This window comes from Talpa europaea (genome assembly GCF_964194135.1).
Source record: "Talpa europaea genome assembly, chromosome: 4".
Classification (NCBI taxonomy): Eukaryota; Metazoa; Chordata; class Mammalia; order Eulipotyphla; family Talpidae; genus Talpa; species Talpa europaea.
The window spans coordinates 23,267,047-23,293,074 of record NC_140070.1 but is presented as its reverse complement, the minus strand read 5'-3'; the positions used below and the strand labels follow the sequence as shown (position 1 = coordinate 23,293,074).

Here is a 26,028-nt window from a genome sequence, read left to right as displayed (position 1 = left end):
AAACTGCTGGGAGCGCCCAAGATGATTTTAGGTGATACACAAACAGCATAATTTTAAAAGATGCATCAGATTGCTAAAACTGGCTCATGGAGCCTCTGATTACAACAATATTAGAGCTCAGAATGCTTAGAAAGAGGCCAAAGTTTAATTAGTACAATTAAAAGAATAAGACTAAGTCAATAGGTTGACAAAAATCATGAAAGATATGCAAATGATTGGAATTTTGGAAAGGTTGCTAAGCAAAAAGATAACTCTGAACCACACAGCCTCATCAGGAATAGGGATTGCCATTGTTATGGGTTGTATTTACTAATTCAAAGAAACAATCTAAGGTCCACCTAAGAATTTCTTTAAAATTCTGATAGGTTAATTCCTTAATCTTTAGAGGACTCTAATAGGAAGGATAATGAAAGTGTGTTAGGTGATATATTACTGCTGAAGATAAGAATTCCAAAAGCAACTAGCTAAACTGCACTCAAATTAGAAAATAATTATTGTCCCTTAAGTATTACATATTAGAGAAAACACAAAGCCTCAACACAATGATTAAAACGTGAATTTTTAATTGATTCCTGTATCAGTCAAAACTTAAAAATGTAAAGGCTGAATATCCTCAGATCAATGTCAGTGGCTCACCGCACTTTGTGTCACCAGCTTTAGGCCTTCATAGACCATCATCCAGATGCTGCAATTATCTTTTTAGATTTTTCTAGTCCACTATCTAAATTACCAATCTTCTGTTCCTTAGTATTAAGGAACATCTGGGCAACATCTGCCCAGCTGTGCCAGACCCCTCCACTGCTTTATCTTTCTTCACAGTATTAGTTAGCATTTGTCATGATATTATGTACTGACTTCACTATCTGCTTATCATCTACCTTTGCCATAAAAATGTAAGCTCTTTGAAAGCACTAAATTCCCCACTAAACATGCAACACCAAACAGTACCTGGGCAAGAACGAGCAATAATCAGTATTTGGGGGCCTCCCCGGTGGCGCAGCGGTTGAGCGCTGGGTTGCAAAGCTGCCTGTGGCCTCTGCAGCGCCGGTTCGATCCCCGGCTGCTCCCTGGCCACCGGAGGAGGGTCCCACATGGCACGCAGACCTCTCCTGCCGCCCGCTGCTCCCCTCAGCAGTGTACTTCGGTCCTTCTGCCTGCTCTGCTCCCTGCTCTGGCTCTGGTGAATTCTCTCACCCTCCCGCGCTTCTGACTGTACCCAGTGCTTGTATAAATAAATCTTAAAAAAAAAATCAGTATTTGGGGTAGGACTGAGTATTTTTCTTAGTATATCTGAATATGGGTTTATAAGTACTTTCTACAAGTTACAATGCCTGGACTTTAAATACATAGTTCATACACTGGCAACACCACCTTTATAAATGAATGAGATCAGTATCAAATGTCACTAAAGATAGCAGGAGGCAAAGAAATTAACACAGAACCATATTTATATATCACCTTGGACTGTAAAATTAATAGAATTTTTTTAGCCACAGAATAATTTGAAAGAGTTATGTGAGACTTTGCAAATTTAAACACTCAAATAATGATCTGAGAATTTCTGACAGAATCAGTCAGAAATTCCAGCAAAAGAAAGGAAAATTTGCATTTTTTCTGATGATATTCAAACAGGCAATGTTTTAACATTTCCCCTTATTCTAAGAGAAAGCATAATAAAATAATACTATGAAAGCTACTTTAATTACTGTTCAAGAGAAAAATATTTATCCTATTTAGTGTTCTGTTTATATATTTACAAAGAAATTACCTACTTAGGCTCAGGTAGTCATTTCTGATCTGTCTATACCATTTAATATTTCAAAATAGCAGCATTTTAGGAAGTCAGAACACCGACCACAAAATTAATTGTTAGTATGTGTTCAAGAGTGAATGGTAGAAAAGTAAAACCTCACCATTCGAGCAATTTTCAGGAAAAACACAGTATATTGGCCCAAGGGAATCTAGCAATATGAAATTAGGATGCCAGAGCGGTGCATGCTACATGGAACACACACACTGCATAGTTACTCCCAATGCAATGTCATAATTATAAACTTTGATTCCAAAGTTTACTTAAACGAGTTATATTTATTGGACATACTAATTAGAAACCAACATCTTAGTTCTAATTTTCATCCTCTTTATTTTCTGAAAATATCGCCTAACTTCTTATTGAGAATGGTGGTACCTCTGTCTAAAACATTTTAAAAATAATCTTCATTGCTTAAGGAGTGGTAGCAAATTCATCTATGACTGCCTAATATCACACAATTTAAAAATTAAGTATGGAGCCAATTAATGAGAGAACTGAGAAAATATTCTCACAGGACCATGTACACCAATGAAATTTGCTGCCAGTGCACCTCTCTGCTCTATGCTCCAAACTCCCTTCCAAGGCAGAAATTCTCCACAATACCAGCAATCATTAAGATCTTCATAATTAACCTATGCCTGTTTTCCAGTTTAGCTGGCTCAGCTACTTAAGGTAAATTACAAAATCAACATGTAAAGAAATAACAATTTTTTTAAATCTAACCAAAACAAAAAGTATATTTTATTAGGGTCAAATTAATTATAGTTGTCACATTTCTATAATTTCTAAAACTTTAATGTGGCCATTTCTTTAATGCCATCAACTATATGTGAGTGCAAAGGTGTGATCTTAATAGATAAGTCTTGAATTTCCAAATATCTTATTTAATAAAGTGTCCTCAATCCAGTTGAAGACTAACCAAAATGTAACTTAATTATTAATCATTATGAGAAAAGAATGTAAATAAATGTTTACAGTTACTCACAGAGCTCTAAAATAATTCTTCAAAACATACTGAATGAAACCAGTTATGAGTATAGTATGGTATTACTTGAACACATCCTGATTAAATGAATAGTGAACTTCTCACCACACAATACATGAATATTTCCTCCTTTCTATTTAATCAAGATCCCTCTGTTTCCCAAATGTGTCTTACTGCAAAGTTTATGAAATTTCAAGCCACAAAGATGTTATAATTCTAGTTTACTTCTTCCTACTGATTTATGTCTTTGACCTTAAAGTTTACCTTTTTAACAAATCACCTCAAACATACTCTTAATAATATACAATTATCAACTGAATTTACTCCTATTAACTTTGAAATGTTAGAATCTCAAATTTAAGTTGAGCTTTTAAAAAAAAAATCACAAATTCACATATGCTCACATACAAATAAGAATTATGTTTTCACTGACTAATTATGAATCAAGACCCACTTGCTTTTTCCTGGTTTAAAGGAGAAAGACATGTTACAAAACAGAGATATGCTTTGACAATTCATTTTTTACTTCAATGTACTTTAAATATCCTTAGGAGAAAGTTCCATGTAACTTACATACTTAACTAGGTCTGAGATGTTGAACAACATAATAAGCTACTATTATTACAATTACTATAAAATCATCCAGAGCTCCAAATTGCATTTTACAAAGCCCAGAATTTCAAAAGGTAGCTCTATAGTTCTATAAAAGAGAGTGGTAACAGGAAGGCATATTTTGTGCCTATGTCAATATCTTTCATAAGGCTTACCTAAAAGTAAAAAGACACAAAGAGATTCCAGAAATCTGAAAACCGAAGATTAACTGGATAAAAGGAAAATTTGTCCCCACTGTTAACTAAATTTATATCTATGCACTAATAGTCGACCATACTTTTGTGTCACAACTCTACCTCCTTGAATTTCTCACAACAAGGAACTGAAATCTCATTACATTTGATCAAAGAAAAATGAAGACCTGCAATCTGTCAATCATTACAGACACACATGAAAATGTTATGTCCTCATGGAAATCAGATGCAAAAAAAGATCAAAATAAGTCACATAAAAGCCTATGACGTGATATGACTAGAACTGTGAAAATAAAGAATTTTCATATTAAAAATGTGAAGGCTCATAACCAAGACTAAATGTGAACCAAGAATTGCTTTCTGTGGATGTTGAGGCTTTTTTCTCCATCCACTTCTACAGTAACTACAATAACCTAAATTACAAATTCACATGATAAAGAGAAATCTCTAGCAAGTATTTTATGTGAATCATATACTTTAATTCTACATTTTTCTTTCTCCTTTTTATTTTAGATATTGCTAAATGAATGCATCTTTACTATAATAAATTTAAACCACAGCAGAGGATTTTATTGAAAATTCAACTGAATTCCTCCTTCTACTACTGATAAATCAGATATCCTCTAACAGTATCAGCATAGTGTGTCCAGTCCTTTTTCTATGCATTCACACACACACGTGATCATTTTTTACAGAAATGATGAAAACATACATTCTGAGATTTTCTTCCTACAAATATAAAAATCAATGACCTATATCAACAGTAAAAAAGATAAATTTAAATATTTCTTTAGAACTAGATATTCCTCCACTATTATGTCTATTTCTTTACTAGTAGTCATCCAAGTTAATAACAATTTCTTATTATTTTAAACAATGCTAAAGTCGTATGCACCAAATGCCTATATTTGAGTGGTTTTCATAATACAAATATTTAGAACATAAAGTGCATACCTAAATTAACTTTGAACTAAAACAACAACCTTATTCCAAGAAGACATCTACCAATATGCAACTCGACCAATAATGAATAATGTGTTTTTCTATATTTATTAAATCTGTTACACCTTAAAAAGATGCATCTCTAAATCTACAATGCAAATTTCTATTGTAAGAACAAACAAAAGGTACAATACATATTTTTTTTCTACAAACAGAACTTAAAACATCATCTCTGTATTTTACAAAATATTTTCAACTAAGCAGAATCTAAAACATTATCTCTATATCACCTTATACCAGTAAGAATGGCGCATATTAAAAAAACTAGCAACAACAAATGTTGGTGAGGATGTGGTGAAAAAGGAACTCTCCTACACTGCTGGTAGGAATGCGAACTAGCCACTATGGAAAGCTGGTGGAGATCCCTCAGACTACTAAAAACGGAGCTACCATGTAACTTCACAATTCCACTCCTAGGTATCTACCTAAAGGACACAAAAACATTAATTCAAAAGGATACATGCACCCCTATGATTACTGCGGCATTATTTATAATAGGTAAGATGTGGAAACAACCTAAATGCCCAAAAATAAATGACTAGATCATATTACACAATGGAATACTATTCAGCAATCAAAAAGATAAACTCAAGCCATTCACAGCAACATCAGTAGAGATGGAAGGGATTACGCTCAGTGAAATAAGAAGTAAAAAGAAAAATATCGGATGATTTCAGTTATAGGAGGAATTAAAGGGGAACCAAATAAGGGTCCAAGGGAAAAAAAAGTAACAATAAAAAACACAACACAACAAAACAACAATAAATAGTCAACTATAAAACAGAGATATTCTGCAGGGGAGGCAGAAGGAGAGAGACCAAAGTAAGGGCGGGAAGAACACAAGGGACTATGTTGATGGTGCACAGGTAAATTGGTGGTGGGAATTCTATGGGGAATACACCTGAGAAAAGAAAGCAAACACTATTAAAAAAAAAAAAAGGAACAATGATGTAAAATTTATATAAAATAAAAATAAATAAAACATTATCTCTGTGTTTTACAAAATACTTTCAGCTGTTAGCAGCTAATCAATGGAAACATTTGTAAAATCAGTTTTCCAACTCTTTATTTTAAATAAACTATTTTATGGCTAAAATAATTACAATATTTAAGTTTTGTAAATTTTTGCCAAAGAACAGGGACTGGAAGTTTGAATAGATGTTCTGGTTGCCAAAGTATCAAAACAGACAATATATAGCTTACTATTCTTTTCTTATTAATAAAAACAAAATGTGTAGTTAATAGAGTCTGCAGGGCATGTTATTTTTAGAAAATCTTTGATAGCACCATGTCACATGATTAAGGAATGCTTTTTTTTACACATTATTTCTACAAATGTCAGAAAATATCCTGCTCCCCCCTCCTTTTTTTTAGACTAATTCACTAAAGGAAACAGTTTCTGACAACTGCTATAAATAATGCAAGGCGTTATCAAAGTAGCTAAGGCACAATAAAATTCATGAACTCATGTAGACCCAAACACATTTTCCCATGTGGTATTTTCCCCTAGGCTGGAGCTCCTAAGCCTGGAGGGGCATGTGTTTCCCCCATAGGAAGCAACCATATAACAAAGACAGGTATATACTCTTAAATGACTTTGCCAGTGGATGTGCATCCTGTTAGAAAATAAAATTCCCTGCACTTTGCCCTCCTCCAACTCTCTTTCTAGTTGTTAAATAACAATTCACAGAATAAAGAAGTACCTGAACCTCGATAAGATTTAATTAAGATGGTTGGCTGGCAAAATGTGAGCATTTCCAAAGCCTTTATTCTCCTTTGACAACATGATTTTACCATGTTGTCAAGAATAGAAATAAAGTCACACTTTTCAGGAGATGGCATCAAGTATTTTATTCTTAGATTTTGTACTTTTCCAAGAGTATACTCTACACAACAAAGAGTTTGTTGAACCAACTATGACCAAACTAATAAGGCAGTTTAAGGTTCGGTTCCTTTGCGCAATAGAAAACGAACATCCGTTCTTAATTATTTTAATTGTCTATAAGATTCTGTGTGCTGGGAAAAGCTATAACACAAGAGAAAACCAGAAAGAGTCGACAACACCACTCTATAACAAGACAGTGACTAAAGTTCTCTGTTTCCATCAACATCTTAATGCACTTAAAAGACATCTTTCCACTGCAAATCACAAGGCATAGGTAGCTGGGTAATAAACTCCAATAACTGCCAACAGATTGTCAAGAGCAACACTGTACAAGGATATTACTGCTCCAAAAGGATTCTTGCACTATCTGAATGAGTCACCTGGGGTGAGTGTTAAAAATATATATTCCTGGGCCTCCACTGGTGGTGCAGGCGGTTGATGGCAGCGCTGTGAAGCTGTCCGCAGCCTCTGCAGCACAGGTTCGATCCGGGCTGCCAGGGAGATGCCCACATGGCTCAGCAGACCTCTCCTGTCTCGCCCTACTGCTCCCCTCAGCAGTGTATTTCAGTCAGTCTGATTGTTCTGCTCCCTGCTCTGACTCTGGTGAGTCCTTGAATCCTCCCGCACATCTGGCCTGTACCCCAGCTCTTGTATAAATAAAGTAAATCTTAAAAAAAAAAAAATATATATATATATAAAATTCCTGGGACCCATTGAGGACAGACTACGAATCTACATTTTAACCAAACTCCCCACGTTATTCTTAATATCATTAAATTTTGGCAATCATAACCTACTAAAGCTATAATGTTGCTGCCATCACAGACTACCTAATGGGTTTCTACCCAATACTTTTTTTTGAACCTAGAATATCTGCCTTAAAAGATGGTTCCTTTGAAGATTTGGTGACATGCTTTTTGATTATATTTTATCAACTACTTTAGAAAACTGACATAGTTTAAAATGTTATGTAAAGTTCTGTCACATTCATTATTAAAAATATTATTTTAAGTCAGACACCATGCTTTCCCCTCTACATCACTCTAAGATACCATTCACCATAGATACTGCCAATCTTATTTTATTGTTTATATATATATGCAAATATATATGTATGTGATATATAAATACACGTACACATATAGACACTCAATATTTTAAAGACAATAATATTAGGTCCCTTATTTAAAGTCAGAATGATTTATATTTAAAATATTAAAATTATTTTGCAAAAAGATGGGAGAAAACTAAGTGCCTATTCAATAAAATCAATTGCTAATATAGATAACTGTGAAATAAGGATTGATGTGCATATACTATATGGATGTGTTTGTATGTGTACATATATGTACAAAAAAGATAAAGAAAAAATTTACACAGGAATTATCCATGCCATTTTCTTCATATATAACAAAAATCTAGCTCTTTTATTAAAGTTCAAGTTAAACCTTTGTGTTTAAAGGTAATGTGGGGGAAGACAGTGCTTTAATCTTGCAATTTATTTTGGATAAAACCACAAACTCTGCCCTTTGATTAAGTAATAACTCTTGAAGAGATTAATTTTTGAGAAGTTTGCTTGCACTGCATCATACATACATACATATGCGGGGTTTTCTTTTTATGTTACATATAAATTTGCAAAGTATTCTTCTGGTTCTTTAAATAAAAAGTTTCTAATAGTAGATTCAAACAGAAAAATTGAGTTTTCCTCAAGAACTCATACAATTGCCTACAAGTGTCTAGCAATTGCAAATAATATTCTATATAAGGGTATAAAATTTACTTTCATCTGAATTTTGTCATTTTTTCCCCATCACAGCACTAAATAATATATTTGTGAGTAAACTGAAGCTTCCAAAGGGAAGTGACTGACCAAGTCCCCAAGCTAATTAAATGAAGAATCAGGACTCAGAATCATACCTGATTTCAAATTTCAAATTTCATTCACAATACATGCAGGTAATATAATACCAACCTTAATGAATGGCAATACTCTAAATATAATAGGGGCCAAAAAACAGAGCGAGATTGTGATAGAGCACCCATGACAGCATCGCTCATGGTTTGCTCTGAGATCTAAGAGGTGAAAGTTTTCTCTATAAATTCTGAAGGAAATAGATGGCTCCTTTATGGAATTGAGATATTGTCCTGGGACAACCATGAAGTATACGCAGGCCACCAATAATGTATAATAAGAAAAGTGAAAATTAAAATCACTTTTAATTTAATAATGAATACATGACACTCAGAAATACTCAGAAACTGATGGAAAGATTGTTGAAAAAGAGCTCTGACACGATGTTATTTTTATTTGTCCTCTAAGCAAGAAGAGTCTGCATTTTTTTCAGAGCTTTTATTAGAGGGACTTAAAATGTATCAGCAGAAACCTTCCAGACAAGTAAAATGGAACATCACTCTGAAAAGATAAAACTGACTGTATGTTAAGTGAGTATGCATATAGCATGACTGATCTATATCAGCCACTTAAAAACCGTGTTTGAAAAGCGGTGAGGGAGACAGAATAGCTATCTCAAACACTTCTAAGCCACGTAAAAACAGTTAACTTTTTTTGACAGTTGTTAAAACCATAGAAAAGTATACTAAAAAGAAAGCAGTGCCTTTCACAAGGCATAAATGATATTTTCTTTTACATGGGCCAACACTGTTCCCTGCTATATTAGTTACCTATGGCACAAAGAAGCGGTAAACATTAAATTCCTTCCTAATATGAAAGTCCAAAGTTGAAACAATTAAAAAAAAAAACCTATAATCCCAGTTCTCAGGGTGCCAAGTAATTTCTCTAATTATGTTTATTTTTTTTCTTATTTCTTTTTCTTTTTTTTCCTCTACTCTCCTAGCAAAAGAAATGTTTTCCTTCAGGAAATTCAAATACATCCAACACAACCTTAATAGATGATTAAATGTATTCACTTAAAATAAACAATACAGAGAAAATAATGAGTGTTGATTATATTAACAATCAATGGAAGATCCTTTATATGAGGTCTGCATACAGGGGTAATACATGGTTCTGCCTTTGAAGAACTGCTTGCTTACACACAAAGAGCAGTACATGAAGAAGGAAGAAATACACAGCAGGGATAACAGTAGAGAATGGGAATTATGGAAGTGGTTTCATAATGGCTAAGTCACCCAACATGGGCTTGGAAGAAAGAGTTTTATTTGGTTAGAGACAAATAGAATGGTGACCCAGACCATAGAAACAGAGAGTAAAGATAGGGATATAGGAAAGCAGGGAGCATGAGCACTAATAAAGGGAATCAAACTGCATGGAACACCCATAAGCCTTGGGCTGGCAGAAAATAGTCGGAATTTGGAGGTAAAACCATATCAGCAAAGGCTTTGAAAGCCAGGCTGAAGAATTAGCTTTCACTTACTTCTTAATTAACTGGAATTCATCCATTCTAAACTTCATCCAAGGGCTGTCAGATATTTAACTAAACCCTCTAAGGGTTGAAAATATGGCTGTATGTGGGATAAAAAGAGATCTTATTAAGTAAATGGGAGCGAAGGGGGTTTCTAACTCCTCAAGCTTTTGCTTTGGTTGCCAGAAAGCAAAGAGATAAATTTAGTGCTCAATTTCATCTCAAGTACGTGTTTCATCTCTTTTCCTTCTAACTGATTTGTTATGTCTCTTTTTTACAGTCCTATCTTATGTCCACTTTTTGTTGTAAGTGGACTCACAGCCTTTGTTGATGAAACATACATCATATACAAATAAAATTAAAGTTTGTGTCCTGCTACCAGGTAAGATTGTAGAGGCAAACTTAAAGTTTCAAGAGAGAAGCCACAATTTACCCACCCAGTAAAGCCCATTCCTCCTTAAATATCTCAATGAAAGATTGCCACATCAAATTAGGATGCCATGTTACAACAGTTGACAATTGCTCCAAAATCTGCAACCTTTGAGCTCAGCGACCTATCTCGTTGCCTGGCTGTCCAGTTCGACCTTCCCTGTGAATCACTGTTCCTATGATGATGCCAAAATGACCTTCTGAAACTTACAAGGCTTCCAAGGCTGCAGATATTTTCAGCTGTATCAGCCCTGGCTGTCACAGCATTCCGCATGATATTGAGTGGCAAAACTGGAGCCTCCTGCACTAGCCTGACCTTTTAAACTCACAATATTATGCTGTCACTCAAAATCAAGTTTCCTCTTTCTGCATTATTGTGTGATGCAATTTCCCTAGCTTGATTGTAAAGCAGTAAGTCTAAGCATAAAATGACACTTTTCTTTACACGCAAATGAAATACTTCACTTATACCCAGTAAACCTACCACTCATATAGACTTTAAAATAAATATTGAACTGACATTTATAAATAATACTTTTAATTACTGAAAAGATGACTTAAATTTTGTGGCAACAATAACTCTAATAATATATCATTTCTGCAATTTGAATTTTGAGATGTCTAAACTTTATAATTGCACGTTTATAATTGCATCTATTTGTTAACCATTATGCAGTCAATGCCTAGCAGTGTCTAGAATATAAAAGAACCTAAATTAATATTTAAGTGAGTGTTGCAGAATCTGCATGTTCAAAATTATACTTCATTTATCATAGCACTATTGAACTGAAAAATAGGTGCTTAATTTCCTTGCCAAAAAATTAGTATGTTAGCATGGAATAGTTCTCTTGAAAATAATATGCATGAGAATTCCTGGTACATGAAGGGAAAACATTTTTCAAATCCATTAATGTCAGGTCATTAACAAACAGAAAACCGTTGCTGTGTGAACCAGTTAAAGTTTAACACCAGAGGAAGAAAAGAGCAATGGAAATTAACTCATTAAGACACAGACCAGGGCTCTTAATAACATTATCTATCAGCAGTTTGACCTCATCTCTTAGCAAACATTAGCAAGTGATAATATATTTATATTTATACATGTATATTAGAATATCTCTTGTTTTGTTTCTGCTTAGGATCTATGGTATACTACATTTTAACAATTCCTACTTTTAGTCAATGCAGAAAACCACATAATGATATTAAATACTGTATTTCAGAGCAAATTTATAAACATTCATTGGGGATCTTATCCCTCAGCTTCATACCTTTATTCATTTCCACGTTTAGCTATAACTGTGCACTACTTCCTAATGGAATATTCACATACATATAAGCAACACATATATGGACATGCTGTAATTGCTAGAGAGTTGGGGAAAGTGAGAAAAGCTCATCAGAAATTTCAAAGTGAATGTAAAACTTTCTATTCTCAATGACCTGTCTGATGATTTTAATGTTGGCAACAAATTTCTATTTTCAATAATGAGAAAAATGAATTACCCTACTGCCTTCCATGATGCAGTTGAATAAATTATCAGAGCATTTACAGCACTCTTTTAGGCCCCAAGACACTTTTTAAAATGTGCCACAAAGCCCTACTAAGCTGACATGGTAGAGTGCTATGTCATCAGAAGTGACATCAGAAACATCACAGGTGGTAATGATTTTGAGTCTAAAAGTAGATTTTGCTGATCTTGGAGACTGCCAGGACAGAGGGTATTAGGTGTGAGTAGAACTAATACTGCCCCAACCACACAGGCAGATCAGGCTATTTGATATATCCCGCCTTTCCAAGCCAGTGAAATTTCAAAGTCTGCTCCCCTGGCTATGCTGTTTACAACCATAAGATTTCAAAATGTCTCTTTCACATTGTCCCTCCTTCATTAAGTCTTTCCCAAACTAACTTGGATTAGGCCTCAAATCAGCATTGCAATAAACTGTTTACTTAATTTGTACCACATCGATGGAAACAAATAGCAATAAACTATGAGGTTGGAATCTCAGCCTACAGTACCTTTCAACATGAGCAAAGTGCCTAACCTTAATCTTGTTGAGCCTCCATTTTCTTTCCTGTGAACTAGATAGAAGGATACCAAGGCATAAGCCTCATAGCACCATATGAGAACTATGTGTGGTTACATATGAAGAGTAAGTGCCTACCAAGAAGCTATTTTTATAATCATTCTGATCAAAAATGGTCTGGTCTTTTGTGCCTGTTTGGTTTTCATTATTTTACTTATGAATAGACCTTTTTTCCTTGGGCCATAAATTTCAGAAAAGCAGATATTATATTCTGAGTTTCTCCTGAAAAATTCAGACAAGCTTTTTATGCAATGGGTTATAAACAATGTTTTTGATTTAAAATAACGGAAAAAAATGATAACGGTAACCAGTAAGGTCAAATTCCTGACTTTTCTAAGCTAGAATACAGAGTAAATCCTGGGCCACGGAATAAACACTTCAGAGCTGAATGGGGTGGCACAGAACATGCTTAGCTGTACTTTCACCATCTGAAAGTTTGGAAGCTAGCCTACAAACTGCAACATTATTTCCTGCACACAAAGAAAAGCTGGGGGAAAAAAGAGCATTGTGTGCATGTGGAGAACCCTTTGTCATTAAAGTTAAATACAGCGCACCTCTCTTAAGGATTTTTCTTTACTGTTAACATAAAAGTTGCAGGCTGTGAAATTTGACTGTCAATACTGAGCGTTTTAATCTCCTAATCAGGGAGTTAACATGAACTTTCAGATGAATTATATGTTCCCACCCTTCTCCAAAAGTGCCAACACCAGAAATAAATTCTTTCGTCGGCTTGTTTACCAAATGCTCCAAAAAAAAAAAAAAAAAAAAAAAAAAGGCTTACAAACTGAGTAACATAATTTTAATAAATTATGAGTCGGTTTTATCTTTTCTTCAATATACAATGCGTCTACTGGATGGTTTTAGGCAAATTCCACACTCTGCCCACAAGCAGTCTATTCTTGGCTCCTCTGTACCCACTTTGTTTTGCCTGTACGTTATTTGTGAATATTTCTATCACTATACTGGAAACTACTTTGAGGACTGGGCACATTTTACCTTTTTATGCTCTGAAGGACAGAGCACAACAGGTGGCACGTGGGAACTGCACTCAGTATTTGCCAGATTTTTTGAGGCTAAGCGCAAAGGCAGAGTCTTCCATGTTCCATCTTGGAACAATACACAAGTTTATTTGGTATGTGCTCTAAAAGAGCTCTATGAAGAGAGGAATTTGTGAGCAGTCGTGTGTCTCCAATACAACCCATCTTCATTAATAGCTTATCTTTGAGAGTTATAAACTAGGACAAAAAGTGGCAGTAGACAGACTGGATGCAACAGCAAAGAATAAAATAACCACGGGAGGCTGATAAATGAATGGAGCATGTGCTCTGGGGTTACCCCTATCATTTAATGGTGAAAAATTTACAGCACCATGTTATTGGTAAGAAAGCACATTATCCTTTGAACATCACAAAGCTTCCTTTGAGAGGACTCCAAATGGCCAAATGCAAAGTCACAACACACCCCGTTACTGCAAGTCCTTACCATAGCCACTGAAGAAGAGAGGCCTAGTATATTTTTTGGTTTCTATAAATCTAAAAAGTAAGGATTATAAGCAAACTATATGCCATTTGTAATCATTTGTAATCTGACATCATAACAAAAGAAGAAAGTTTATTTGACAGCCTCTTATATTGAATTTATACCTGTTTGACTTATGTCACTTGTTATATGGGTGGAGTTTTAAAAATTATTTTTCTATAAATATTCCACACTTGTTCCAGGCAGAGTCATAATGGGGAAACAAAGAAAGGAAAGATCTGGCTTCAATTCAGTTCGGCTGCTCGCCATCTGTGTGAACTTAGGCAAGTGGAATAACTTCTCTGAATCTCAGTTTCCTCGTTTCAGTCAACAGGAGAGAGATTCTTGCTACAGAGGCCTGTCCCCTAATTGTTTAACACCATTTCCAGGGTATTTGTTTTTCTGAAAAGAATGTAAGCTGGCAATGCCTCAAAGAGGAGTCTACCTTCATTACCTCTACCCTGTTCATACTGGTTCCCTCCATATTCTGAAGGGGGTCTAATCTTCAGGCGTGTGTCAGCCCTGCCACCTCCACACAGCATACTCTGCCCAATCAGCACCACAGACTTCCTTCTTTGAATTTCCTTCCTTCTTTGAATTTCCTCCTTTGGTCCTCATGTGGGTAGTACCAATATTCAACAGCAGCTAACTTCTCCTGCCTTTCTCCCCTACTAAGTCATACCTCAAAGAATAGAAACTATGTAATTCTGCTTTGGCTCTTCCTCTTCCTCACCTGCTACAATCCCTTAACTCCATTAGGTGGTCAAATATAATGTATTAGTTGATTATTTAGCAGAAAACAAAGAATGCACTTATTTGCCCATATAGTCTTACTTTTAAATGGTAAAGTAACTTCTTTAGTGAAAAGATTTCAGCACTTACAAAGCATTAATCCATTACTGAGAAACGTGTGTATGAGAAGTACACACATACATTTTTTTTTCAGTAGTTTCAATTACTGCTCCGAAAATTTCAAATTATTTTTTTAAAAGATCACGCAATACCTTGGAGAAACCCCACACCTGGGTCCCAGATTTGCCTATATTGTTGTTTACTTTTGCTGTGTTCATCAGATCTCGTCTGGGTGGGGTATTATGCCTTATCTAAATGATACTAGCTTGGCAATGCAGCTTTCCCTGAAATATTCGAATGATTAAATGCAATAAGGGCTCCAAATAATTTGGAGTAAATTTGTCAAAATCAGCCCAATAAATAGAGACAGCAAATAAAAATTTCTAATTTTAACACTACTTAATCTTACCTAAAAATGAGCATTTTCTAAGCATTATCTTAATGATGTAACAAAATAGATTTTTACCATATCTCTATCACACAAGGAAAAAACCAGATAAGGAAGGGGAACAACTTCTAATCATAGAAAAAGGCATATACTAAGTGTGATTTCCACATAAATACTAACACACGTAAACAAAAGGTAAAATAAAGCACTGTTACCATTATTTTCTCTACTTCTATATGAACATACTATATTTAAAGGTAAATAAACAGTGTAATTGAAAAAAAATTAATGGACATAGGCCATCTGAAATAAATAAGTAGTAAATATTTAGAATCTTTTTCTTGAAAACCTCCCTGATTTCATGAGAATTTCTCTATGCATATGAAATACAACATAAACTATCATTTCTCTGGTATTTTCTGGTTAGAATATGTTAAGCCGTTTACTTGTAAAAAGCACATGTGAGAATCTTAAGTAAAAAGGCCTACAAGTTTGCGTGTAAAGCTTTCTGTTTTAAAATATATTCTCATAACTACAGAGAGCAATTAACCCAATGCAACTAACTTATTTATTTCCATCCTGGGTGTAAGACTGATTATTAAGGAATTTTATTTCCAGGAGAAAGAATATCACAGTAATACTGATCCCTCCCCTAAACTAGCAAGGTCTGAGAAGTATAAATGTCAGCCACCGTGAGCACATTGCAAACTCATTTTATCATGTATCTATCTGCCACCTGGTTTATAACTGAGGATCACTGGTGCTCCACGTGAACTTTAATAAGAGACCAGAACTGCCTGGCCAACATCGAGCCAAGTACCCTAGCAAATAACAATATACCCCTACAGCTGAAATAACATTTCATTAGAGTTACCAATTTGGGATAAAGAATTTGGTGAGCTTCTGGAGTTCATTTGATCCTGAGCTTGAAACAAAACAGAGTCAGAAAACACCAAACCAAACTACAAACCCCAGAAAATTGACTGTAAACTGAGATTACCAAAGAGGGAAATGGTGAGAGGAAATGATGGGCAGGAGGAACAGCTTGGTCTGTATGGAGAACTTATGGGTACCTTGCTGGTGTGTGTGTTGTGGGTATGTTAAACCTGCAGAGATGGGATCCTGTATACCAGAATCACAGACAGTGTTGTAAAGCAACTGACCTTCATTTTAAAAATAAACAATTAAATAAAATTCTATCTTTCAAATGAAAATCTAAAAAAAAGAACCTGATATAGAAATAAGATGTTTTAAGAATTTAATGTTTCTTTTAATTAATCAAATTATAGCCCTAATAAAACATAACTTTAAATGTTTTTCCTTACTGGTTTTTAAAAATATAGTTCTGTATACTGACAGAGCTCTTGTTAGTAGCAATATGATGAGCAGGGATAGCATTAACAACACAGTTTTAAATAAGATGTTTTTGATGAAAAGTTTAAAATATTCTTAGTATTTTTTTAAATCATTTTTAATAGTTCCATCACACTTAATGTCAAATTGAACCAGTTGCTACATCAAGTCTATTACTTTCCCACCAGCAAACAGGTCTCCTTTTCATCCTGTTTACTTAGTCCCTCATCTATTCTATAAAACCACATTTTCTACTTCATCCTGTATTTTTTTTTCTTCTAGATGTGTTCTAAACTTTCTCTATAAAATGTGGTTAAAACACAGCTCCCATAAGATACTTGACTAACCAAACATCTTCTGTGTATCCGACTTGCCTGCTGCTACTCCATGCCCTCCAAAGTGTAACACTAATATCCCTAAACTATTAACTGCACACTCATTGTCTTTTCTCTCTAATCTCTTGTCTCCTCAAATGCTGTGGAAACTGTGACTCTTCTCTAGCAAAACAAATGTCTCTGTTCTTAATTTACTATCAACACCCAAATACAAGTACTTCTTCATTTGTTTTTATTATTTTACATAGAAGTATGGGTTCTAGAACTGCACTACCTTAGTTTCACTCCTTGCTGGACTACTATCTGGTTAAGTAACCTTGGGCAATTAACTGGTGTGTACCTCAGTTTCTCCACCAGTGAAATTAACAGTAGCCATCCGATTGGGTTATTCTGAGGAATACATGAATTAATTCAGAAATCTTACCTGGCACATAAAAAGTCCTCCAAAATGTTAGTAATCATTGTTACAGCGATTTTCCTTATCACTATTCTCTATATATCCTTAAAGACAAGACAAAAAATTGGGAAGACTCCTGAACAACATAATAAAGAAAAAACAAGCTTCGGGACTCTGGAAATGACAGAAAGCATTTTCTAGTCATGCTACTTCATCTTTAAGATAAAGATCAGAAGGCCTATTTTACAGCTGTAACAAACATTAAATGAGGTATTTTGTAAAGAAATGCATGTATGGCAAGTTTATCTTTTCACAGATGTAGAAAATAAGGCTCAGAAAGAGTAAATGGGTCTCCCAGGCCATCTATGTAGGCAGATCTGGTATGGCAGAAGCAACTCCATGCAACCTAAGGCTTGTCTGCATCCCCACCTTCCAGATTCTGCACTTTTTCACATGTATTACATTTTATAGAGAAGAATGTAATAAATATTTAAAGATACAATAATGTTTAAATCATAAAAATAAGGTTGATATCACCTCTGAAATTCACAAGGTGTTCCACTTTTCAGAACATGTTTTCCTTGATGGGAAAGACCCTAATGTTGCTACAATTAAAAGAATAAGCTTATTTAAAAAAAAAAAAAAACATGTTTTCCCCCAATGAGGTCTGTTCTCATTGCAACAAAACTGAACTACAACAAACAACAGACTTTCAGAAAAAATCTGATATAATGTTTATAAAAACTGATGATGGATCTTTTTATAAATTAGCTTTCTGAAACTAAACTTAGTCAACAGAAATATCAATGAGGGGGTCCTTGGTAGGGATAATTAAGTTGTAAATCCAATCCATGGCTCAGAACTTTCCTCATGAATTTTTACCCTACATTGGGACCTGTATCCTTTATTCTTTATATCCTTCACCTAATTGAACTAACTTCCTCCCCCTTTTCATTCTACTAAGAGCTATTCATCCACATGGAGTATTAACAGGTCATTGCAGAGGTAACCAGACAAGACAGAAATAAACATGTGTCATTATTACCAACATCAACAATACTGATAAATATACTGTTGGATATATGATTAAAATTTTGAGATACAATAAGCTGTGAGCACATACCAATACTATGTTGAGTTCAAGAAAATGTCTATAATGGCGTTATAAATATGAATATGAGTTATCTGACGCCTTATTTTGGCATTCTTGCTATGTAACATGATTCTGATGTGCTTTGACAATTAAACTAAATTCTTTCACTGTATCTTTCTTCACTCTCTTACTGCATATAATAGGTTTCCATTCTTTTAGAATTCCTGGAAGAGTCTACTGGTCACAATCATTGGTAGGCAGATGTTAATATGCAGGGAATTTAAGCACAGAAAGTATGCAGACAGAGGTACTATATCTTCCACAGACATGTAAACTTAAAAAAATTATGAATTATGTTTAAAAACCAACAAAATTGTGTCTACATTTATGATACTTCTACTGCCATCCAAAACCATCAGTTGTACCTTCTGTTTTTGTTTCTTCATTTTTACCCAATGTCATATTAAATTGGATACACTGCTGTTTCTAGTTGAACAATTTTATATGTTTCTCTCATTGTTATTTATAATGTAATATACATTTATTTTCAGGAAATAAAATCACAGCTTTTTTTGTCATATTTCAGTATTTTTTCCACCATTTACCTTTAATATATAAATGTTTGACAAACTACCTACCTGTAATTGTCAGTTACTTTCAACCTAGTTTTTCTCATGGACAATTTCTCTTACATACACTATTCAGCTCAGTTTCCCACTTTGGTTTCCTATACATTTGCAATTATTTAGTGACTTCAAAAGCTGATGACTTCATAGTATTCAACAGTAAAACTAGTGAAAAAATCTATCAATATTCTAATATAGGACATTTGGAAACCACAATATCATTTCTACTAGAGAAATGCACTAAATAAACAAACCAGAGTATGCACAAAAGTTCTGTTTCTGGATGTTAAATATAAATATATAAAAAATATGGAAATATCACTGGCTATAATTAAAGTTGCCTTGACAAAACAACATTCTGGTACAATTGAAAAATAAAGAATACCTTGTGTTTTCCATTTCTGGTTATGACAGTTATGGGTGAGAGCTACATTTAGACTTAACTTTACCTTCCTGGCTGGAATTTTCTTACCATGTTACCTAGCCATTGCTGATGAAGTACCTCTTTCTACTTTAACAGTTATTTTAAAATTCTTATTTTCTCCACCAGACTGACACCCCTTTGAAGACAAAGTATATCTTAATTAAGCTTGGTAATCTCTCTTGAAACCAATATGCTATTTTTGCTAGAGTAAGTATTCACCTGTACATCAACTTTTGAAAATAAAATCTCTCAGAATGGCAATGTTATGTTTATTTCATATGATTAAACTTGTTCCCGTGATCCTAGAATCTTATTAGTTCATTAAAATGAATTCACTATTTGTTAATTGCTCCCAATTTTAAAAATGGAAATCCAGAGAAAATTCAGTGTCAAGTATAATTTTTTAAGAAATCGTTTGGAGGAAGAATTATGCTCATTTTCCAAATTTAGTCAAAGAGGGAGTGGAGTAGAGCTGGAATCTATATGAACTTGAACAGTGATCTTTAGATTAAATAGTACTTACCACATTTCTTTTAAATAATGTTCCTAAACCTCCAGATAATTTGAACAAATTGGTACTTTCTTGGGAAAAGTTATAGCTACATGTAAATTATGTCCACACTACTATTATCAATAATTATTTAACTCTTTGCATGTATAAAAGACATATCTCTCAATTTCTTAAAACAACATCCAAGGAGATGACAGGTTGTTTTTTCTTTTTTTTTTCTTGTGGAGCATCAATAGTACTTAAAGGATGATGCTATTTCAAAAAACATCTTTGCTTTTTAAAAATAATTGACTTCATTAGAAAAGTATCCAATATAGCTTCATTTTATCTTGGGCTTATAATATCCTGAGCTGCTTAAACAAAGGATAATTACAGGAACCAACATAAGATCGCAAACATGGTGGGAAAAGTACAAATACATAATGTCCAATAGTCTACATAAGTCTTTCAAAGATTGTTTTTATGGCTGTCATAGCCACATGTGGTAAGATGCCTCTCTGATAATATGAACCATTATTTGAAAGTCTTAGAATCTTAAAAAAAAAACTAGTATGTACAAAACTACAACCATATATTACACCTAGATGTTTTTTCAACAATAAAGTGATAATGCTTGTATAAATGTGTATTTTTCATAATGTGAAAAACACTACACGAGTGCTTAATTTTCCTCCTCATATTTGAAACTCCAAAATATGTCAAGAGACATTTAATGCCATATGTTAATAGCTCTTCCTGAATCCTGCGCATTGCAATCAATCAATCTCCAACCATTAGCAAACACGCTACATGACTCATCAGAAACAACACACAAGGTAGACGGGAATCTGGTGGCCCACCCGCTCCACACGAGGTCAACTCTGAGGGCATCGTGGCCTCACATGGTGGGCCCAGGTTCAAGGTGGCACCAAGGGCAACCCTCCTGATGTTCCACATAGGGTGTAACCCACTGAACCCATCCTCATTTCTGTCTTTGGCATCCTTCAAGGAAATAAAAGCAAGCATACTTTTTATGGCTAGAAAAGAACTGCATTTTTGTCAGCTTCACACTCACTGTGCGTGGCAAAATGTACTTCAGTTATGAAAATATCTGAAAGGAATGTTTCCAGGACCTATGCCATTGTGCTTTGTTTACCAGTCAGATGCTTTCTCAAGAATGTGTGCAAGTTAGAAAGACAATGTCTCCGTGCATAGGAATTCTTTAGAGCCTATAGCACCCCAGCAGAAATATATTTTTCCTTTCCTTTCCGAACATCCTTTATCCCTACAAGTGAAAATCTTTCATCCTTTATCCCTACAAGTGAAAATCTTTCATTCTCGTGAATTAATTAAACTTTGATTAACACTTGTTAAAGTTTGTTTGGATTTTTTTGGTGTTTTTATTTTCTAAGGAAGGAAAGTCCTAGCAAAGGAAAATACATATTAAGCATTTGAAGATAATTGCTATTTACTGAAAACTCTATTTTAAAATAAATTTCAGTGACTCGCTTATGTTTGGTAACTTCAGGACAATGATAACTATAGTGTCTCCAAAACATTCGTAAGTAGCAATCATACTCTATTCTGGCCTTTGAGAGGTGTTAAGACTCATCCCCTAATTACAAGCCTTTTCTCTGTTATTACTACCTTGCCATTAAATCTCTGAACTAAATAGTAGTTTTGAGGAAATAAAAATAGATGTTAGGTGGTATGTTTTCTCAAATTTTGGTTACAAAGGATAAGAAACACAGGTATTATTATGCATAATAAACTTCTTTTGCTTATAAAAATGTAAGTCCAGGCTATTGTGTTTTGAGGAGCAAACTCAGTGTTCTCCCAGTACACCACTTTCCTGCTTAATTCTACAACAGTACTGTTCCATGGAAGTTTAATGCAAGCCACATCTGTTATTTTACGTTTTCTAGTAGCCACATTAGAGATGTAAAAAAACAAGAACCAGGTGAAATCAATCTAATAATACATTCTACTGATAGCAATATAGCCAAAATACGTCATTGCAAAATTTAAACAGCTAATTATAAGATATGAAGTACAAATATAAAATGTAAGAAATATATAAAATTAATTTAAAATATAAAAAATATCATCATATGTTTTACACTCTTTTCTTCTTACAAGGATTTCTAAATCAGTATTATTTTACTCTCAAAGCAAATCTTAATCTAGAAGAGCCACACTTCAAGTGTTCAATGGCCACATGCGGCGAGTGGCTACTATTCTGAAAAGCACATTCTAGATTTCCAAAAATAAGAATTTTTGGCGTTAGAGGCCACACACTTCAAAGTCATCCTATGGAATATCTTCTATGATCCGCATTGCTCTTTGGATTTTTTTTTACATTGACTCAAATACTTAACTGACTATTATTTCACATCCTCCATGTCTATGACCTTCATATTTCCTGTACACCCTAATGCCTTTTACTTAGACTATAAGAAACCCCCATCATATTCTTTTCAGCATCTTCTAAGCAAGATCTGTAATGTTCTCTAATCTGCGCATCTTCCTTTCACCAAGCAGAGAGCCAGAAAGTGCTGCAAGGCTATTCTCTCTGTTTCCATAAATAGATATATATCGAATAGAGGCCTAATGTATGGCAACAATGATAAAAGCAAGGGCAATTTTTTTTTTGCTTATAATATAGAAAATTTTATAAAATAAAATACCACACCCCTCAATGAGAGATTCACTATTACTCTTACCCTCCCCCCTCCTTCCCCCACCAAAAGAAACCTTGGGATATTCTGTTCTTGTTCTGGAACAGAACCCAGTGTTTCATTTCATAGGAATTCTGTGCCCAGAGGAAGAACAGAATGTTGGAATCAAAATTTAATGAATTCAACTTGGAGTCTAAGTTTGCCTCAAATGTGGAAATGTAAACACAAGCAATAATATCTCAAACCATAAAACATTTTGGATTTTCTGTTGGCATGACTGCACAGAATATCACACTAGCTATATATCTGCACACAAATTTGCTCTTTAGTTACATGACAGAAAAACATTCAGCTAGGCACATGTGAGGTTTTCTGAGTTTCTTAGTAATAGTAAAACCTGATTATTATGTCTTAAGTGACACTGTAATTATACAGGGATGGATGAACAGGTTTCTGGTGCTGACCCAACCAGTTCCCTAAAACACAAAAGGCAACTCTTTAGTCCACAGTGAGGCAATACACAGCTTGCCCCCCCCAACCCCATTAAACAAATGGAACTTAAAAACATCCATGTCTACATTTTAAAAGGAGGCCTAACAATACAGTAATCCAAGAAAATTTCATCCCCGTGCAAACACACAACACAGACAAGTGGAGCACCGTAGTTTTTTCCAAACAAACAGTTTTGAGCTGTAGCTGCCCACAACTTTAAGAAAACAAAGATACAATGACAGCAATGTGCTTTCTCTGACCACAAGACAACTTTATTCAGTGTCTTCCCGCCTATAACTCTGTGTCTATCTACAGAGTTCTACAGAGTGAACTAAATATCCTTAGGAAGAATTTTACGGTCGTTGAACTTTCATTTTAACTTATGTCGGCGATAATATTTTATCTCAACAGCAAGACTCAAAGAAACACCAACGCTCTCAGGAACTCACACAGATAATCGGAATGGATCACTTAAGCGGCTATAGCAGAGTTATGCACTAAATACCCTCTGTGTATAAACAGACACAGTGTTCAAACCCAGGAGGGAGGAACGCTGTGTCCACTGGTGTAGTATTTCAAAGCACGCTGCAGAGGGCCTGGAAATCCAAAGGCATTAATTATGACTTCTTTCTCAGTGCATGAATTTGTTTAAGAAATTCCTCAGCGTATGGTAGAGCGGCCCATCCATTTGCAAAGGCTTCTGTCAGTGCTGATGGCCACACAATGTAAGTAAGGACAGAGGCGAGAACCTCTCAGGCAGTTCCTCACTCAACCCTAGAGAAGAAGCACACGCTACGGAAATTCACCCCCGAGCCCCAGCAGCCCAATATTCTCCCAGCCCGGGAGAGACTTATAATAAGATTCCTCTTCCAGCAACACCCCTCGAGTTGTAAAGCGCCGGGCAGGGGCCAGCATAAGCTCCACCATATACCTGCTCGTGTTACAGGCTCTGGAATCAAAGTATTCTCACATGACACATTACTACCAATAACAGATTCCGGCTCCGTTTTAAAAAAAAAAGGGGGGGGGCCTACATATTTGCCCTGCTTTTGTCTAAAAAACCAGAAGCCAAGTATGAACTACTTTTCACTCTTTTCAACCTTTCATGAAAGCAATTCAATCACCCAACGGCGGCTCCACCCAGAGAGCCTCTATACTTACTTTTCCTACAGTTTTTGAGTGACGCACTACAAAACGATGGTTGGGGGGGGGGGGGTTAAAGAAGAAGAAAGAAAGAAAAGGAATCCTCTCATGCAGGGCGTCTTCCGCCCTGTAAACTTGGCAAAAGGCAAACTGGACTGAAATACAGCACTCTCCATATAAGGCAGCCCAGCTAAACATGTCATGCGTAATTTATGGGTAGCAGACAGAGAATTAACCTTTGCGTGCACATATTTGGCCCAGATGAAAACTGGGCTGGATGGCAGCCCTGGAGACGGGGATGTGGGCTCTCTTGGGTGAGGCTGTGGCTGCCATCCGAGGGATTCGCACCTTCCCCACCCCCCAAAAGGTCATTAAGTTGCAAGTACACTTCCACGCACCTGTTTCTTTGAACCCCCCCCCACTCTCTCCCCGCCCCCACCCCTCCTGATTCTTTCTTTCTCTCTCTCTCTTAGAAAGGGTTGCCAAATTGTCCGCTGGCGGTGCTGACAGCTCCGCAGCGCCCGGGGAAGGGCTTCTTGGAGCCGGGCTGCAGCCGCCCCCTCCCGGGGTCCCTCCAGCTCCAGCCGGTGAGCTCAGCAACCCTGCACCGGGGCGAGCTGCGCTCACTTCCTCCGTCAGCCATGGGCAGCCCCAAAGAGCAGAGACAATGCAGAGCAGCAGAGCCGCGCAGGAAACTGAAAATGGAAACTTACCTCTCACATTTTTTTCAGAGGCAGCCCGACTGCCGACCGGGTGCCCAAGGCATTGTGGGAGTCCTGATTCCGGGGGGCCCGCGATTTAAAATTGAACTTGTCAGTTCCCAGTCACGGGAGCATTGTGAGCGCCACTACTCATTCAGCTGCAGTGGAAAGACTGTTGCATGTCGCGCTGCAGCCTCTTATCGTCCAGCTCGGGTTTCCGCTGCGCCGCGGCCCCTCCCCCGCGCGCCCGGCCCCACCAGGAAGCCCGGGGCGGACGCAGCGCCCGGAGCCCGCGCGGCCCAGGGGCGCTCAGCTCCCCGCCGCCCTCCCGCGCGCGGGGCCGCCGCCCCGCCGCCCCCCCACCCCAAGCCCCGCCAAGCCCGCCAGGGCTGCCCGTCGGCGCGGGCCGGACGGTGCCCATTGCAAAGGGCCAGCCCAGCCGGCGCGGGAGAGGTGCATCCCTGCAGGCTCCGGGTGGTATCTTCCATCTCAGACGTGCAGCATGGTCACCTCGGAGCTACAGTGCAGACGGGACGCACTCCCACTACTTTCTGCTGGTGCAACAACTAGCTGGGCAGGCATAGCGGCTCGTTTTTTAAAAAAAGGCCCCTGCATGGGACTCTGTGAGGAAGCCCTGCAAGGTTAGCTTGAAGGTGACAGAGCAGGAGGAACAGGAGGATCTGTCTGATGGGGCCTGAAAATGCACTACATAGATTTTGAATCTAGTGCGCTCACAGGCGGGAAAAACATCTGCAAGCCTGCCCTTGTGTGTGTTTCTCCAGGAACAGTGTGTCTATGGTTTTGGAATTCCTTAGTGAAACTCATGGTCACGCAAGCACAAACACTTACAAACCGGCTTCCCAGCTAGGCTGTGGACAGTATTTGCCATGTAAAAGCCCAGTTCTGCGTTGTATGATGTATGTAGAAAGCCGAGTCCTCTCTTTAAAAGTAAAATGTCATTTTCTGAAATACTGGAATAGTCCAAGGCAAATAAGTCATATTATTGCTGGAGCAAAAAGAAACCACAGTCCCAAATCATAATTAACTGGGTGTCCTAAGATGTAACTTAGCTTCACTATGAATGGAAAGACTCCTGGACTAACATGATGTAATAAAATTTTAGACATAGGGGGCAAATTTCCTT

General features: G+C 36.2%; 1 protein-coding gene across 1 annotated transcript in view; it reads right to left on the bottom strand.

The window, feature by feature from the left end:
- Window positions 1–24,381, bottom strand: part of MBNL1 (muscleblind like splicing regulator 1) — a gene marked incomplete at both ends in the record, with an annotated part of 156,060 nt that extends 131,679 nt beyond the window's left edge. Inside the window, one exon of the mRNA XM_084231342.1 lies at window positions 24,202–24,381. Within this exon, the coding sequence (XP_084087468.1) occupies window positions 24,202–24,381 (180 nt within the window). The remainder of the gene's footprint in view (window positions 1–24,201) is intronic.
- Window positions 24,382–26,028: the final 1,647 nt, after the last annotated feature.